This window comes from Zeugodacus cucurbitae, chromosome 2, assembly GCF_028554725.1.
Source record: "Zeugodacus cucurbitae isolate PBARC_wt_2022May chromosome 2, idZeuCucr1.2, whole genome shotgun sequence".
NCBI classification, from domain to species: Eukaryota; Metazoa; Arthropoda; class Insecta; order Diptera; family Tephritidae; genus Zeugodacus; species Zeugodacus cucurbitae.
Genome location: NC_071667.1, coordinates 73223585 through 73244101, shown reverse-complemented (window position 1 = coordinate 73244101; position 20517 = coordinate 73223585). Strand labels below are relative to the sequence as shown.

The window sequence follows — 20517 nt, the reverse complement described above, 5'->3', positions numbered from 1 at the left end:
GTCACTCATCCGCCACGTCGAGCCACTTCATTTCATTTTACCACGCTCTACATACTTCATCATGTCACAAGTCGGTTTTGTGCCAGTCGTTGAAGCTATTGCGAGTTTTTTGTTTATATTCAACTTTATTTTTGTTTTGTTGTTATTGCATTTCAGTGTTGGCTGGCATTTTTGTGCACACGCGTACGCAATGAATACAAAACACTCAGTTGTAGGTGGGAGTAGGGAGTATAGCGCAACAACAAAAAGAAAAGCGAAACAAATACAGGAAAATTAATGCGAATGCGAATGCGAATGCAGCAACAACAACAACAACAACAGAGGCAACAACATTGCTAGCAAATATAATGGCAACTAAACAAGATCAAAAGTGTACTAGCAAGTATTTGCAGTTGTTTTGTTTGCCACCCACACTCTCATATTTCGTTGTTGTTGTTGTTTTGGTATTTTTATTTTGTTGTTGTTTTTATTTTTTATTTTGTTGTTGCTGTTGTTGTTTTCGCTGTTTTTATCTGACAATTGTGGAGTGTTGAAGTGCGTCAACGTACGCCGCTAACGATGATAACGATGACGATGTTGGCGCCCTCTGTGCGCTCATTCAAATACACGCATGCACACACACACACATGAGATTAGAAATACACATACACACACTCATGCAATCACACTTGCACGGAGACAATGACAATCGCGGCAATGGTTGATGACTAGTGACTAGTAGCTGGTGGCTGGTGTGTTGGTAGCTGCATGTGGAGTGTTGTATGCCACTTAAGCATGTCAACTGCCGCTCTCTAACGGTTATATTGTCTATACACGAGTATTTCTGTCTATCTACATCTAACTGTCTGTCTCTCGGCCTGTCTGTCTGTCCGTCTGCTTGATTGCTGCATGTCGGTGTGCTTGTGTTGCTCACTGTGCTCGCTAAAGCGGTCGTATCGTTGTCTGCTGCGCTGTCGCTGTTTTGTGGCGTTGTCAACGTTGCATGCCACCCGAAATGCGAAATGTGATGTACAACGGCACAGTTCAAGTGCCATAATTGTTATGCATTTCCCTTTTTTGTGTTGTGTTTTGTGTTTGCTTAGTATAATGCCTGCCATTGTCAACTAAACTAAGAGAGTCGTAAAGCGTGTGACTTCGTTGATGAAAATATACAAGATGTGTTGGAATTTAACTCATTTTAAAGTCGATTAAAGAAATTTCATGTTTTGTGTCAAATGACGTACTCATTTGTAATGTAAAATGGGAAGTTCTATAATGTAAATATAGTTTTCATTACATAAAAAATAATTTTTATTTTCGAAAAATTATATTATAAAGACAAAGACAAGACAAGTCCTGCAGCCATCACTAAGCGATAGGTTATCAATTTTCTACAAATAAACTCAATAGACGGTGATAGGTCAACAATTGATAGGATGAATGAACACTTGGAAAGAACTGAGTATAAGAAATAGCGGCAGAACTTGAATACATGTCCAAGAAAGGTTAACCTCTCAAAAAACGATTGTTCCTTCAACCATCCCCTTATTTTGTTGCCAGGCCTACAGTTCTGACCCAGTGTTGTTACCAATGAGCTGACTTTTCAGACTAAGTCGGGAATAGTTAGAACAGTTTCAAAGGCACTAGAGATATTCATTATTACTTCAGCAAAAACTTCAAACATTAGCCCAAAACTGGTCATATTAGGTCTACAACTTTGCTTCCGCCGTTTTTTTTTTTTTTTGGATAAAAATGGTTACAAATGTCGATGAGCCTCAGTCGCACTTTTCTTGGAATTTAAAAAGAAAAGCAAAATTTCCCGCAAATGTCGAGAATTCGGCTCAAAAAGTGACATTTTCAGTTGAGAATAAGTTTGGGATGCAAACAGATCTCTACAAATACTTTGTTGGGTTAATGTTGACACAAATATCCAAGATCGATATAAAAAAAAATTCAATTTAATCGACCAGTGCTTGACCATAGGACATCTAGGAAAACGGCGGAAGCAAAGTTGTAGATCTAATACTTTTATACAGCATTAAAATTAACACTCTAATGCCCGAAATAAAATAGACGGAGCTAAAATTTAAAATTTAGGACAGATATATATTAGTCTTAACTCAAAAACGAAGTGATAAGAATTTCAAAGTCCTTTGTATCCTGATTCATTAGTTACAGGATGTTGCCTATAGGCGGCAACTAAATTATAATAAACAAACTCAACTCTTTTCTTATAACCGTTACCTATAGGCAACATTGGCTATAAAAGGGTTAAGAAGAAAATATTTCCATATTTTGCATTAGTTAGTAGCTCAAGCCTTTAATTAATAATATTTTTTTTAAAAAGTTCTTTTTTCGAACATCGAAACCAAATATTTCGATTTTAGAGGCTAACTTCGAAAATCAAAGAAAACACCTTTTTACTTATGACTCAATCTCCCTAAACAAATTAGTTTGATCTAATACCCAACCGAGTGTTGTACAGTGTTATTGAAGGTCTATCTTACCTAACCTCAAGTGCGTAGCTTACATTGATATTTGGTCTGATAACGGAGCTAAAAATCTAATACATACATAGCGTAGGACCAATTATTTATGAAGCTTGTTTTGAAAAGTATTAATTCTCGGATCTGTAATATTTGTGTTGACTTTCAAGTATTGTACTTTAATTCAGATGACAAAATTTGTGTAAGTTTTTTAGTGTAATAACTACCTCTAGCCACTCTCTTTCGTTTGAAAGTAACAGCATCAATTTCGGTTTTGTTAAAGAATATACTGCCGTAATGAGAAGATAAATCTTGACTGCTAATGATTCCCTTAACTAGTCTATAAAACACAGTAATATAGTCATTAGTCATTACTGATTCCTACCTATATCAATATTGAACTTTGCATTAATGTGGACAAACTTTGAGTCTAAACAATTTTTTCAATGATGATTCTCAAAAGTATTTTCTAGAGATCCACGGTTGTAGTACATTCCACTATATATATACATTATTATGCTCTCTATATATTATTATGTATAGTAGTTAACATATGTGACTAAGCGCTAGTTTCTTATTAATTGTATCGTATAATCACGTGTGTGTATGCCTAAGTGTTAAGTAGCGCGTGCGAATGACAAAGCATAACAGAAGACCGTGAACTTAACCAGTCATCTAATGCATCTACATATGTACATATGTATGTTGATCCATAACACTCTCCACATCCATTTTCACTGTTGTTCACTGCCCTGCATTCGCATTCACTTCACATTCACTTTGTTTACGATGCTTTACTTTCCTACCAACTAAGCAATAATTATTTTTCGTTGCTTATGCTTCTTCACACAGCACCAGCAAACAGACTTAGTCGGTAAATACTACAAACATTGAATACAAATAACGGTACATTGATATTTTCTCTGTGTGTTTTGCAAATATTCACACTTTAACGCCGGCTTGACAAGCCAAACACAATTAAACATACGAAAAATCATTTCCAATATTCCGGACACACAACTGCACTGTAAATATGTATGTATGCATGTATGTATGTTCGTATTTCTTACTGTATTTAGTTAACAAATATTTTTGTTTCATTTACATTCGTTTGACATGACAGCAAGTGACTACTTGAAGCTCTTCGTAGCACTGCCTTGCTCACATATACATATATTCATATAAGTATGTATGTGTATGCGTGTGTATATTTAAGGTAAATATTCATGGTTAAACACCTAAAGAATACTTAAAACGTGCGATTATATAACATATGTTGTCCTTGCCATGCCTAGATGTTTACACGCTGTCCCATGGATATTGCGACGCAGTTGTGCTTACAGTATATATGAACTTAGTTAAAGAGAAGTATAGTTGTGAATATTTTCTTTATTGATTTACTAAAATATATATGCAACAGTTAAATTGGTAGGAAAAAAATGTAAGAAGAAAAAAATAGATATGAAGAACTGTGCTTTCTTATACTTCGATCAAAGATGTTTGGCATATACTCAAACAATTTCTTTACATTTACAAGACAACTCTGCTCAAATATTACCACACGAGATAATCCGAATCTTAACTAAATGCTAAGAATTTCATGAAACATGTCAAGCGATATTAGCGTTGTAGGAATAAGTGAAACGGATATTATAGACTTAAAAACATTTTATTTACATTCTGAATGTAATTGCTTGGACTATCCACCGTTATTATTTTCTGCTTACTACTCTCAGGCATTATTCTTTGCCTACCTTTAGGCGACATATTTTAGCTAGGTTTCTTATCCATCAACCTTTTGGCTATATAAACGATCGATTTCTAAAAATTGTGTCAATTGGTTATACCCAAATTAAATTTATTTGCAAAGGGTTGTCTTTAATATCAATGTTTCATATATGGAATGAAGGATCTTATAGTGGAGCTTGCAGAAGTCCAAAAGCTGAAACTAATATTCGTACAAAGTCCATCAATCGGTGCTGGCTTGTTAGCATAGACCATAGAATTGACGTAGACCCACAGGAAATAGTCTAACTGCGATAAATCGCACGACCGAGGCGGCCAATTGACTAGGTCCTTTCGTGAGATAGCAAACTTGGTTTTTAATAAATCGAATATGACGATTGTGGTATGTGGCGTTGACCTATTCGAACTACATATTGTCCAAGTCCATATCAAATATCGGGCCAAAAATATTCAGTTATCATTAAGCGGTAGCGATTTCCATTCACAGTAACGTGCCGGTCGTAATCATCACGAAAGAAGTATGGGCCCAATGACACCACCGGCCCATAAACCGCACCAAACCGTAATTTTTCGGGATGCAATGGTGACTCATGGAGTACGTGTGGATTGCTGCCTGACCAATAACGCATATTTTGCTTATTGACAAAGCCATTCAACCAGAAATGAGCCTCATCGCTGAAGATGATTTTTCGATCAAAATCCAGACCATTTTTAAGTTGTTGCTCAGCCCGAGCATACGACGATTCTGGTGGTTCTTGCGTCAATTTGATCTTGTTAGCATGTACACCAAGATCTTTTCGCAAAATTCGTCAGACCTACGTCACAGAGATGCCCAACGTTAGAGAACGACATGTGAGATCTTGTTAGCATGTACACCAAGATCTTTTCGCAAAATTCGTCAGACCTACGTCACAGAGATGCCCAACGTTTGAGAACGACATGTGGGAGACTGATCAATTTGATTCAATTGATGCGTTAGCGGCAGCAATATTCTCGACACTAAGGGCACTTCTTTGTTCTTTGTCTCACTGACACGGGAACATTTTGTGCCTATGGATTCAAATTTTTTCACTAGACGCTCAATTGTTAATCTGAGAGGACAATTATTATTTAAATAAAATAATGAGTGCAGAATTCATTAAATTGCTATTAATTACAAATTTCTTTATGTTTATTTATTTGCAGAATTCCCCGAAAAACGTCCGCAACTCTTCACCGAACACTCGCGTTACGAACCAGGCGATATCTTGCGCGCCAACTGCAGTACACCGCCATCGAGGCCACGCGCCGATCTTCATTTCACACTCAACAATATACCGGTAAGTTAAAATCCATCGTAGAACTACTAAATATTACTAAAGAGTGTGAAGATGGATAGTGTTAAAAACTAAGTAGTTCTAACACTGAAGCTATGACATCCTCTCCAAAACAATTGAATGATTTGTAATCAAAATAAGACCATAAAAAAGTTTACCAAAAACCTTTCCTAAACAAATCTGCCTCACTTGACTTGGGCTTAACCCATATAATCCAGCACGTCAGGTCAACGAAAGCAACCTACAATTTCCTCTACCACTAACTCAACGACATACATAAGAGACCACAAACGAACACTCACAGCAAACGCGTCGGACGTCAAGCAACACGGAAATATTAAATTTCGATTGACACACAAGCAAACACGTGAGCCAACATGTGTGGCAAATACAAATGTCAGTGAGAGAGTGGGTAGTAGGATGTATGAATGAGGATGTGTGGGCGTAAGTGAGAGTGAGTGAGTGAGTAAAAGCGTGAATATGTGTATTTAATGATGGCAAATTCTGATGATGATGAGGCAAACATACGCGCAAATACACACATGCGCCATAAAAGAGAGAGAGCGTATATATGTTTGTATGTAAGAGTAGTTGCAAGGCGCTTTCTGCTGCTAATTAAAGCAATAAAAACAATAAAAAGCTAACTTAATTGAATGAGATTAAAATATGCTTATGGCATAATTAAGGCGAGAGAGACACAACTTTGTGGAGGATGAAAGGATTTGCCATTTCCACTCTCCTCTCTTCTACCTTCTCTTTTCAGTTTTGCCTTCAACTTGAATCAACTGGAAGTTGGCGAGACAGAGAGATTCTTTGCTGTGCCTCGTAATAAGAATAAGTTTTCTTTTATTTGCGAAACTTCGCTTTCACTCTTGTGTACTTATAAAACTCATGTATTTGCTTATGTAATTAATATAATATGGTGGGCGCTTGTCTTTAATCAGCCAAGTGTAAATGTTTGTTAATTAGTTGTGTACACTCATATATGTTTAAACGAAGAATATAGATGAAGAATTAAGACAAGAAGAAGTTTTCTGAAATCTTATAAATATTTCCTTGCTAAAGGTAGTTGAACTTGGTACTACAGTGTCTCACAAAAAAGTTCAGCATTCAAAAAGCAAAAAAAAATTTTAGACTAGTTCCCTACTAGTTACTTTCTAGTCCATCTCCCATTCTACCCCCAAACAATATTTTCCAACATAATTCACACTACTAGAACTACTCAAATCTCACTTGTTTACGCATGTGGTTACGTGTTCATTACAGCGCATCTAATTAATTAATTTTATCTAGCCCAAAGAAGTATGCAACGCTCTAAGCTCATTAATTGCACATTTCAGCGCTATTAGCGCAGTCAGGCATCACTGGCATTTTTAATTTAATTTGATATACGCCGGATAATGCGCTTTAAATTCATATCGATTAATCAAGCAAACTGGAGTGTATCAGTGCAGGTGTATTAATTCACGCACAAATAACTTTGAGAGTTTAGAGCTTAATTTAAATATTTATACTCGTATGGGTATTAATAGCCTTTGTGAGTGTAGGAATTAAGAGTAATTTAGGTTATTGTAATTAAAGCAAGTGGATGCAGCGTGTCATCTAACTAATGGTAAACTGCTTCATAGCAGTATCTATTAATATGTTTGTAGGTGTAATTTGTTTGAAGAAAATTATTTTTAATTTCACATTTGAAATTAAGTGTCATCATAGTGGCTAATTTAAAATAAATGAGAGTTAAGTGTCTTTTCGATGCAATTTCAGAAAAATACACACAAAGCTTGACTAATAAATTTGACTAAGAAAAAATTGTGGATTTGTAATTTCTTTTGAGTACACTTATTATGTAATTCCTAGAAACCTCCATACGTTTATGATGCATTTTTCGAACAATTCAAGCAACTATTTTTTTCATAAATGTTCTAACTTATTTAGTCTTTATGGCTTTTTTTTTACCAAACCCCTGAAATTGTGTAGTCAAGTTTAGTAGATTGACCTCAAACAATGATTTCACCTATTTAGAATCTAAGAGTAATCTAAAGTATAGAATAGTACAAATTGATATATACTTGTCTACCTATTATGGATCTAAACTGCATTCTAGATTGTCCAACTTCTATATCTTACAATGGTAGCTAAGATAGAATCAAAAATACTGTAAACATAATAAATACTATTATCGCAATCTTTCATATATATCTCTACCTAGTTAGAGGGGGAAGTGATACAATGACTTTCGGGCCTAAAACCGCTTATTTTCACTAATAACACTCAAAATGAAATACATGTATATTAACTTCGATTTCGAAGAAACATAATGGGCCTAATCATTGAATCCTTATCGAATTCGATTTTGAATACGTAAAACTGCTTTATCGATCTTTATCGACAAATTTGATAAGTGTCTGTGGTTTTTGCTTTGTTCAAAAAAAAAAAATTAAAACTGATCTTTAACTATTGTGAAATTTCTTTAAAAAAAAATATTTAATGCACCTGAGGCTCTTTGAAAGAATTCTTTCGCTATTTCGAGGGGACAACTTTATATCGCTTTGAAACATCTTTAATTTATTTTTGTAAGTCTGTTTTTGTCTCTTGTCTCTAAAATATAATTTAGTCCGTGACCAGTAATTGTTTACTTAAAACTTCCAAATGGTTTACTTTCTTTAAAATTCCGCAACTCACTCATCAACGAATACATTTCGACCAAAATTTTCGATTTTGCTGATTCAATGATTTCGTAATTAGCGACATCTATTAGCCGCGGAATGTATTTTTTTCGAGTCTGTAAGTGAGTTCAATAAATTTTATTTTCGATACGGTTTCAATGATTAGGCCCAATGTTTGAGAGGGTAAGTGGATTTTATATAAGAATATCTTCAGCAATGGTCAGTTCAACCACATTTATGCTGAACGCTACATCGAATCAAATCGCGAAATCGAATTTTATCACTATATTCCTACACTAAATGCGATCGATAAGTGCCTAGACAATAATATACATGAACGACGAAGCTGTCGTTAAAGGTCGCTCTCATCATTTCTCTGCTAATTCTGATTCTGAAAATAGGTAAGACTGTAATTGTAGGTTTAATAAAAATATATATATGCTTTTTTGGATAATTTTTCTCCCAAAAACTCCAAAAGAGATTAATCTCTGAAGAGGTTACCAGCATGAAAGCATGTCTTATTATTCACTCCTTCTTCTAATAATATCTTAAAAGTCTCCTAACAGTTCGCTATGACACAAAAATATTTCTACAATTAAAATTTGAGAATGAATGATAACTGTAAATATCTAACAAGTAAAGAAAAAAGTTGAAAAAAACCGGGTCAAAGTGATGAAAAGCTACTATTTTCACTCTTATAACTATTGCGACAGCCCAATTTATAACGCCTTAAAAAATATATGTATGTGCATAGACATGCAACAAAATCCACGAAAAACACACACACATATAAAGAAGGAAACCGTCATACATTACTTTCCAGCAACTTAAAGAGACAATCTTTTTGTGATTTAACAACATCATGTCTAATGATGAGCGCCATAAAATAGTAGTAGTAGCTGGCGACTAGCGAATGGATACGGACACACAAACACACACATACATATATATGAGGATCTAAGCATATGTGCTTGAGATTGTGCGTGCTTTTATCGCGGCAAAGTCACAGTTTCTTGCGCTGGCAAAAGGGATCAGCTACACCCATTTCCAACGCCATGTTTTATTCCCTAAGCGAATATAAGCGCAAACACAGAGACACATACACACACACACACATACCCGCTACAGTCTTGCAACTACATATGCATGTATCCCCGACTTTGTGTGTGTGTGCTTGCTTTATGTTATAACGATTTCACTTTTGTTTTACGCTTTTCAAAGTTGGCGTTGATTTATTACCGTTGGTTTGAGTGGTAAAATAATTTTTGACGTCACATGGAAAATTAAAGCAGTTTGCCAAATGCGTGGCGATAACCAAGGAGAGTGGGGGCGACGGAATGTAAGACTTGCAGAGAAATGATAGAGGGAAGTTTTAATATTTTGAGCCACTTAAGTGTGGGTGTACGCAAGACAAAAGAAATCATAAGTCAAACCCTCAACACACAAGGGTGAAAGCGAGGCATAAATGCGAGAATGAAATGCAATAAAGATCGCTATGAGCGTGAAAGATATGAAAGCGAAGATGAAGCAGAAGGAGAAAAAGTTGAAGAAGAAGAGGAAAACAATCATCAGCTACTTATTTCGCAAATCATCAGCAAGATGAAATGCCAGTCTCGACGCATTCATTTGTTTTAGAGCGCAGCAACTAGCGAAGACACTACTACTATTACATATATATCAGAGACACACACATAGATATATATAAAGAAACATTGTGCTATTTTAGTGCTGCTTAGCGTGCGTATAACATCTTAAGTATACATATATGCAAGCTGCTAAGTTTTTATTTGAATTTGTTATTGTAATAGCACATATACTCACACACCCACACATACGCATTGGTGGTAAAAGTGTGTCAGCATAACATCATCTTATGAATGCTGAAATTATTATTCCACTTGAGTCGTTCCCTGAAGAGTCACTTGCCCCCTAAGCGCTTGTATGTATGCCCTACCCACCTCCCCTCTCACACTATTCTTCGTTGGCTGGCTCTTGCTTGCCTTTATTTTGACAGTTGACAAATGACATTTCATTTGCACATTCTTAACCAGCTGACCTCACATGTAATTCTTCGCTCGGCTCGGCTCTGCTATGCTCTTATTTTAACACTTTCCCATGCATTTCGCTTATATTATTATTTTCATTTCAACTATTTGTCGTTTTTTTTTTTTGTTATTCAGCAAGTTGTCCTTTTGTCAGTTCTATTTTTGCCTTTTCCACTTTGACGCCTTGACGCTTTTGTAGCGTGCGTTCACTAGTTTCTGTGGGTGTTTGTGCTTCTAATGTTGTTGTTGCGCGCTCATTTCAAAGGTAGCAGCGGTCGTCAAGGGCACTTTTGGACACAGCTGCGTGACCAGCGACTGTGAATTTAAGTGTTTTCGAGATTGTTCTGGAATGGTGTAAGGATTTCTCACACTTTCAAGGTGTTAAATATTATAGTGAGAAGAGTGTGATTTCAATGAGGAGAAGTATTATTTAAGAATTTTAGCTTCTTTAAATATAAGGTTACTTTTTAACCAGAAATAAACCACGATTACGCAAAATTTAGCCCTATATCTTCATAAATAACATGAAAATTACATTAAACTACAAAACAACAACTACAAAGCGTTTTGGTATTTTGCATTTTCCGGAAAAGTTAAATATTGAATGTAATGAATCGTAAAATAGATTTCATTTTTGTGTTCAAGGGGAAAAATACATGGCTGTATTTCATTTCAGAAAATTCTGAAATGTAAAAAGTTCTGGACAGTACCGGGTTAATAAAGTAAACAAAAATTAAATATTTTCAAAATTTATGAAAGTAAATCTTCGAGATCAGAAGCGTTTCAAAAAGATTTAATATTACTGTTTTATTTTATATTTTATTGCTTTTTTGTAGATCTCAATGAACTATTAAATTGGGAAGTGCTTTCTATTAAAGTGGTTATCCTCTATAATTTTATATTTTTATTCGAACTGGGAAGTCATGATATCCATGCAATTTATCGTCTGAGAACCTTTCTTATGTAATAAATTCAGAAATATGGAAATTTTGAATGGAAAACCTAATTCGTTAAATTAAAAGCCAAAAGAGCTTGTACTATTGAACGGGTCCCATTAGAATCGCTTGAAGTAGTCAACTATTCAGTAACATAACTTCTTCAGTTCATCTTTGGGAACCTTGTAACTTAAAACTAACTTCACTTCTGACTGTTCAAGAACGATTGAGTATAACAGTATTAAAATCTCATTGATCTTGTGATGGAGATCAGTGAAGATCTGAAGCTCATAGAGACGGAACTGTGATCTTTAGGCACAAAGGATAGTAAACACCCGACAACTTCCCGAAGTAATAACAGCAGTATGGCTTATTATAAATTGAGATTGACATTGTCTTATCTCTTCGGAAAGAATGATTACCAAAGAACGTGCTTAATTTGCATTAAATGCTGTTCCAAATTAGTCCACTCCACATAACAATAGAAAAAATATTTTAATCTCCTTGAACAACATAATTAATCTATGAGATAAGTAAGTAAAATTTGGAACATTTCGGTCTCTAAGAGACAGAGATATTACTTAGAAATCAAAGAATTGAAGTGAAACCATTTCATTAACGCTCCATATTGATACTGGCTCAGAGAGAGATTGAATGAGTTTACTCGGACTCTTGCAATTTTCAGAAGACACCTTTTATATGAACCCTCTCTCTCTCGCAATGGCCAAAATTCCATACAAGAAATTAACACCAGGAAAACATTGATTTTATATATTTTCTACAAGAAATTGAAATTGTTTTATCTCTACGGAATTACAAAAACTTTCATTGCATAAAACCCTCTTTTATATGCCAATATTGGAACATTGACTGCTTGTTAAATTTATTAGCTAATTTGTCGAAGATGTTAACATTTCCTTGAACGACTGCTTGAGTGCACAAAAGTCAATATCGACATGAAAACAGCTGTGGTTTGGGAAATTCGACAACAACAACAACAAATGCCAAATGAACTTTAAACTGTGAATATTTGCCGAAAATTGTCGACAAGCCTTGGACAATTGACCAAAAAAACAGCCAATGTTACTGCGCCCGCTTTCCACCAACCTCTCTCTCTCACTTCTATACTATTCAACTTGCTTTGCCTCGCCACTCTCTTCTATTCAACTTGAAGCGCAAAAGACTGTCTTCATGCGGCCGAAACAAACGAAAATTTACATAATTTATTTAGACAGCATTGGGACATAACACGTTCTACAACAATTCCTTGTAGGCAGCGAGAAGATTGCGCCCCAAAAATGTTAAAAGGGACTGAGACTATGCCTAAATGGCACACACATACACACAGCTGCCATTTTTTGCAACAAGCCTGCCATTAGTTTCAATGTGTAATCTTATTTGCAAGTTTCCCTTTGCATATTCGCCCATTTTATACTCGTGTACGGTACTTTTATTTTATTCTTTTTTATTACCGATTTTTTTTTTGTGTCTTTGCTGTTGAGACACCCAAATGGCAGTTCGTGTCTGAGCCTTCGCCATTGCCTGGGAGATAAAAAGATTTCTGTTTGATGCTGTGCAATAATACAAAACCACATGCAAATTTGTCAAGTGTCGTGCGGAGCGGAGCGGAAACGGAACGGATGTTCGAAATTATGTGCTCACGCACACAGACACTCGAGCATTAGCCGCGGCAAGTAGGTTAGGCGTGCGAGTAAAAGACACACAGAAATGTGACATCTTTGAGGCATGTTGCATGTAGACATAATGCCGGCGGCGTGTAATATAAATGACTGACCACATTCGGCTTGGGCAGCACGAATACTCGTAGCAAGCAAAAAAAGGCAACAAGCACAAGCATGATGACACAAAAAGAAAAAAACGCTTGACAATTCGTTGAACGACTGTGTCGAATTCTGTCTATTAATATTAGCTTTCTCTTACTCCGTGTTCACTTTGAAGTGTCGCACATTTCTTGTGGCATATTTTGCAAGTGAAATTGAAGAAGTGGCGTAAATAGAATTTAAGAATTTCACATTTTAGAGCTGTGTAAAGAAATTGTTTTTCCTTGGAGATTTAAAGAAATGGATTTGAAGAAAAATGTACAATTTGAGAAAAGATGTGAAGAACCTGGCCTATGTTATAGTTTCCAATGAGCTTTAAGCTTCCTCCGAACAGTCGAAGAGCTTTATGAGAGCTTAAAGTTTTCGGAAACCATGAACAATTCTAATCTTCATGAAAGGGATTAATTTACCAATGAAAATTTATCGAGAGACCATGAGAATTCGAGGAGTGATCTAAGTAGAAGGCTTGACTTGAATTTTAGTATCAAACTCCTTGGAAGATAAGACTGTGATATAAAGTGTATGCAGATGTGAAGTGTATGAGAGTAAAGGAATAATTCCTTATTTATGATTCAAATTGATAATGTGTTTTCTAAGGTTTGTACCTTTTAAAGGCTATTAAAGTTACTAACGTTTTCGAGAATTCTTTTGTCTTTTTGATAATCGAAGAAACAGTTCACATACAGGACGGGTCAATACATGAATGATGAATGATGATTTGATGATTTGGGCTTCTCAGAATATCATTAGAAACATGTCTTTAAAGAAACTCATAAACCGAAAACTTAGTTTTTTTAAAGAGGCTGCTTTCAAACTGTGATTGCCAAGAGAGACGTAAAATAGTCATCTGAAAGCGTAAGAAAGTAAGTAAGAAAATTCAAAGCGCTGAAAGGATCTAACTGGTTGTAAAGCCCCAAAGGTTATGTGTAAAGCGGTAGATCAAAAGTATACGAAAATCCCAAGATGCGGCTGACAGACCGCGAAGGCTGCAGGAAATTTCAAGAGCAAGGTACCAGAGAAACAAGTAACTTTTCTTGTGTGCTTGTACTGCATTGTACGGTAATCTGGAAGAGTTATCGTTATTGAAACCACATCACCTTTTGAAATTCATCACAAGCCCAGGCATCTTAAAGGATGACTACTCCTTATTAATTATGTAACGGCACTCCATATGGTATCGCCAAGGACCAGCTCTGGTCAATGTGTGACTTTCTGGTATACCAGACTAACCTAACCTAACCTTTCATATCTTACAGATGTATTTCTCTAGTATTATACTAGAAGACATTTAACTATGATGCTCTTAAGCATAAGACTTCTTATCAAAGAACTAGTATTTTCATAAACAAAACTAACACACAGACCTTACGAAATATATCACTATAAGATGTAAATTCCTAGACATATTAATAAATACTTCCGTTTTTCCCTCTTATAAAGATGGGTATGACAAAAATTCTGTTTTGGTTCCATATTCCCAAATTCGTAATCGATGGTTTGCCGTGACTCCAGTTTCTATATAAATTACATGATTCCATATAACCATTTAAAAAGGACATGCATTGATTCAAGAAAAAAATTCAGTCAAAATGATTCTAAGCGCTTCGAAGAGGCCTGATTCAAAATTTAACACTGGAGATTTATTTTTTTCAGCATATGATAAATCTCTTCCACTCCAGAGCGCAGACGCTTCCATCAAAATGAAAAAAAAAAAAGATTCAGATTAAAGAAAATTACCTCCAACCTCACCAAAAGTATTCTTTAATAACCTGCGTAGATACATCAAAGCGCGAGAATGCGTGACAGACCCGAAGTGCAAACACACACACTAACTCACTTAAAAGCAGGAATATATATTGTATTTATGTATTAGTATAGTAAAAAGAAAGTTGGCAAATTATTGCATGTACACCCTATAAAAATTTATGAGGCGTTTAATAAGGTTTCTGCATTGCATGATGTCACAAAACTACCGTCATATATGTAGGTATGTGTGCCACAGCAAACTGAAACATCAAAAAACGCTGCGATGTAAGCGAATCACCACAAGAAACACCCACACCCAGAACAAAGTTACTTATAAGGGTATAAATGTATATGTGTGCAGGGTATATGTTATATAGATATCATGGCGGCCAAGTAATTTGCCGAAACAAGAAGATGTTGCGGCGCGCAAGACAACCAACAACCAAGAACCGACAACGTTTGTGTCAAATTGAAAGTGTTGCCATAAATTCATTTAAAAATGATGGGGACAAAAGTTTATTTTATGTTGTGCAAGAGCAAATTACTTTCTTTCTCGCTTGCTTTATATTTATGGATGTCTCTTAAATGTGTGTGACGGACAAGCAGGCCATAAGGACAAATAGTGTGTGTGAGTAAAGGGATATAGGGATACAGCCAGCCAGCCAAGCAGCGAGCTAGTGTATGCCTCGAGGCAATCACATTTTCCCTTTCGGCAATGGCTGTAGTAATCGCATTGCTTTATGGCGTCATTGCCCGTGGTAAATTGGTTAGATTTACTTTGTTATAATTTAGGTTGTGAATACTATACGTTTCCTTTTACAACAATGTTGTAAGGCGCATAAAGGTTTCTTGCAGAGATGTGGAGGTGTAAGTGTGCTCTTGTGGCAATCAAAAAATATATGCTTCGTATATCCTTGAAGAAAGGATCTTTAATTTTGTATTAAAAGCAGTGAAAACACCACAAACCGAGAACCGCAAGCATAAAGTTTCCACTAAATAAAGTAGATAAATACACAACTATAACTGTACATATGTACACACTTAATTAACGCGCCAATTAAAAAGCATCACAAACGCAGCGAAGCATTTAACTCCTGCTAGTCTAAAGTAAACTTTCATTTGAGTTAACGACAACAAAAAGTGTTTAAAAATAAAAGTTCAACACTGCAGCGGTAAGCATGCTGCTTCACCACAACACTCGACTTGTATTTGTCTTAGTCAAAGTGTGGGCTAGCAAGCCAGCAAGCAACAAAAGAATAAATGCAAAATAATAATTGTTGCCAAAGTCGTATTTCTTTTATGTGCGTGCTTACCATTTACTCTTCAAACACTTTCTTGCTTTCTATTTTATTTGCCTCGCTTGGACCATTTGGATTTCATTAAGATTTCCCCAGTTGGCCAATTATGCAAAGTTTTGGCAATTTTCACCATACTTTCGGGGTTGTTTGTAAACAGCAGAGACCAGTGACTGCTTGGCGAAAAATTTTCAAGGTAAATACTGTGAGAAGGTGTGTTATTTTAAAGTCAAATGGGTCAGTTCGCAGATGTTGAAGTGAAAGGCAGTTACGGGCGTAGTAGACGTTATAAAATTTAAACTCTACAAGTTATTGCTTGCCAACTGACTGTTGCCTTTGGAATCCAAAAAAAAACTCCCTCTTCACATTAACAGCGATGTATAGCGACAATTACTATGATATTGACTAAGTTAAAAGTTATAGTTAAAATACTTGATTCAGCCTAACTGCTAGTTGGTTTCGCCACGAATGGTTGGCTAATTATTTCGATAGGTGACTTTCTTGATAATTAATCGGATAAACGTTGACAGTATTCTCACAGTAATATGTTATATAAACAAAAGTCATATGGGCTTGGGTCTAAGTAATTTTCCCGGCAAGATCCAAGATTAATAATAGTTAAATTTTCTGGATAAAAATTTTATTAATCTGAGCCACTTTATCTTCAAGACTTATCTTGTTGAACAAATAGAATATTTCTCAGAGGTCATTATAACACTATGCGGCAAAATCTACTTTTTTTATGGGTATTGGGCCAAACTACTTTTTCGGGAGTTTGATCTTAAGTAAAAAGGGCTTTTAAATCAAGCTTAGATGATAGACGGAAAAAATTCAAGATTTTCGAAAATTCGAAAGGTCAAAGGCAAATATTTCGATGTCGGATGCTAACTTCGAAAATCGGTGAATGGATGTTTTAACTCATGCTGAATCTCTCAGAAAAAATTAGTTTGGTTCAATACATAGTATACTGTTGTACAGTGTAATAATTGTATCTCAAAAGGGTCTTAAAAGAATACGAGGAGTGTTCGAAAACTAACGGCAATTTTCGTTTTTTTTACTGTGTAATGAATAATTACATTAATGTTGTCTGTCGCCTTTGGCTCTTTCAGCGATTTTTCGTATACTTGTAAAACGAGGACCCTTTAAGATTCTCTTAATTTTTGGAAATAGAAAAAAGTCATACCGAGTTCTGTCTGGTGAATATTGAGGCTTGCTATTTAGCCTTGTTTGCACGCCGTGGGTATTAATATACATTTATTGAAAACTCAAGATCCAACAGCTCTGACACACCAGATGAGCATTATAGGCAATGGATTCTTGTAAAGATCATGGATGTCGTATATATAAAATGAAGATTACACACAATGCCAATTAGCATAATTTTATAGGACGAACGTTTATTGATCGATTTTATCAAGAACTATCTAAAGAATGATTTAATAGGTTGCCTAGGTGATATTATTTACCTATTAGGACCAAAAGTAGTTTCTTTTGTTAAGGTCCGCCGAGTCAATGACCTATGAATTTAAACCAGCTACGTCTCATTGAAGCTTGAAAGCTATATGTGCGCTACTGGCCAGATAATGTTGGCTATGTTGAAAAGAGTATTCAAGAAATCCAGTTGCGGAGAGCAAAAGGCCAAAAAGTTTATTTTTATTAATTTTTCTTTGTTTCATTAGATGCATGACGAAAATGTTCATTAAATATAAATATTCTTATTCTTATTTATTCTTTATCTTCAGAAATATATATTGTTGACTAAAATGTCATAAAATTGTAAAATACATTTCGAAATACTAAAATAATCATTATGCTACTTTAATCTTTAATATGGATTTAATCTGCTATTAGTCCACATTTGCTTGCTTTAAATTTCAAGCTTTCTTTATACATACGAATATCTCAGCTTTTCACTTTAAACTCTTGAACTCACTTTTCCACAAATAATTTATTTTAATGCATTTAATGCAGCAATTAATCAATTTAGCACTTCATAAATGCAAGACTACTTTCATTTAAGAGTATGTGTTTGTATGAAGACATAAAATATGCTACAACGTCACTTAATGTTGGCTGAAAATGCGGTAGTCAATGATTTCCCTTGAATGTGTAATCAATAAACCAAACCACATTGCGTTAACTAAGCCAATGAATAACTAATACGCTGCTGCACAAAGCTGAACGCTCAATCAAGGATACACTTTCCAAACCAAAACACACATACACACGCACACAAAGGCAATTAAGTTGATACGAATACACAAATAAGCATACACGTGTGTTTAAGTGTAGACTAACTAATGTATTATATTTGCTAATAGTAGCATGAATTTCATATAATAATATGAAACAAAAGCACTAAAGGTTGGCAAAAGCACACACAGAGAGAGCGACACAAAGTCATGCAAATACACACACATACGTATACACTTACATATATATTAGTGACTAGCAGGCGAATGTGTATTTATCTGCCGAAAAGTTAATCGAGAATAGTTGTAGCGTGTGGGGAATGAGTCTTCAGGCAGCAGCCATTAAAATGTGACACTCGGCAGCTTTTCGATAGCGTACGTGTATGCATGCCGACACACGCACACAACTTCATTAAAGTACCGTAAAATATTTTCAACTTTTCGAATAACTATACTTGAGCAAAGCATGTACAACAGCAACAACAACACCACTGCAATCTCTTGGCGTTGCGGTGACTTGGTGTGGGTTAGAAAATTATTCATGGCAGCTATAAAGGCGAGACACACACACACATACTCTAACAAGCGAATGTATGTGTGTGTGTTTTGCGGAAAATCAGCCAAGTCGTGCGTCTAAGAAATTAATGAGTTCATAATAAAGCCACAACTATGAATAGCTCAATTAATGAATGCATTGAACAAGGACGAAATATACACACAGCAAACACACACACATGCAAGCAAGCAATGAGAGACACATGCTTATAATATATGTATATATGCGTGTGTATGTGAAAGCTCGCAAAAACTTTCGCACTGAATTCACTGAGGCGTAATCGCAACAGGAATGAGCCGCTGGGTGTTCTGAGCGCATATACACAACAACAATGTCAACTGGCTGCCTATGATACTTAGAAAGCATGTAGGTATGTATGCTTGTGTGTGTTCGGTTGTCTAAATTAGTATATATTCAATTACAGCAGTCTATATTTTAATGTATGCGCTGTGTGAAGCAGCTAGAAGTACTTTACTATGATAATAGGCAGACAAAAAGTAGTTATGCTTAAAGAGATACGCACATACACAGACAAACATTTACTAACACATACTCCTACACAGATTGCCTATACTTGTCTTCTAATAGCAAGTCTTCCCTGCCATCCACGCGCAACAAAAATTATAGACAAACACACACTTTTACTTTCATACTCTCCATAGTGTTAAATTGATTATCAGCAACTACTAATAACAACAATAACAGCAAGAACAACACCAAGTGTACCAACAACAATAACACTAAGGTCTATGTCTGCGTAACTTAAATGCAATTAGTTGGCATTAAGTAAAGTTAATGAAAGAACTTTTGTAACTTTTTGAGAAAATTTTTTCTCTTCCCACACAACTCTCCAACTATTTGGCCGTAATGGCAATAATAAAAATGAACCAAGTATTAATTACATTCGTGTTGGCCGTAAGTAATAAATTCAAAACGAAGAAGATGTGATAAAAATGTGCAAATACCAGACATATATAGAGAGCAACCTCAAATGAAAGAAAGATATGGAGTGGTAGGTGGCGAAATGCGAAAAGTTTCACAAATGCAATGGCATAAAAATTAATGAAATGCTTTTGTTGGGGAAATTGAATAAAGCTTATGGAGTGCATTAGTTTCCTGGACATTAATGGAAAAGAAAATTAAATTAACCACAAAATGTTGGTATTTTGAGGTTGCTTTACTATATTTGAAAATAACAAATTTTTTTCCAGATAATTTTTGTTCATATTTTAGTGCAAAAAATTCAAAAAACATCAATTTTATATAAATATATGTATTTGTATTCAATATATTGTCGCAACCCCTTCCAAAAATATTTATACCAAAAAGTAATTTTGAGGTCAGTTACATTTCCAAGACAAATTTCAATATTTTCATTAATTTCAACGATTTATTTACATACAAGATTTAAACAGGTGGCAACTCTATGCACAAAAATAGCCAGTTTTCTTAGATATCGTTAATTTAGTAGCAAAAATTTAAAAATATATTTTTCTTTTCAATTTTATTGAATTTCAAAATATTAACCAGGTGGCAACCTCACAAAAAAAAAATTTTTTTGTACTTCATGTTTTCCAGTTGGCTACTTATATTGAATTTCAGCTCATATTTTAGTGCAAAAAATTCAAAACACTTGAATTTTATTTGTATTTTGTATGAATATATTGTAGCAACCTCTTCTAAAATGTTTGTAGAAAAAATTAATTTTGAAATC

The 20517-nt window shown here is 35.0% G+C and overlaps 1 protein-coding gene across 1 annotated transcript in view; it reads left to right on the top strand.

Annotated features, from left to right (window-relative positions):
- The window catches only part of LOC105209118 (uncharacterized), a 156421-nt gene that overhangs the window by 109276 nt on the left and 26628 nt on the right, over window positions 1-20517 (top strand). Inside the window, exon 5 of the mRNA XM_011179323.3 lies at window positions 5397-5530. Coding sequence (XP_011177625.2) covers window positions 5397-5530 — 134 coding nt within the window. The remainder of the gene's footprint in view (window positions 1-5396; window positions 5531-20517) is intronic.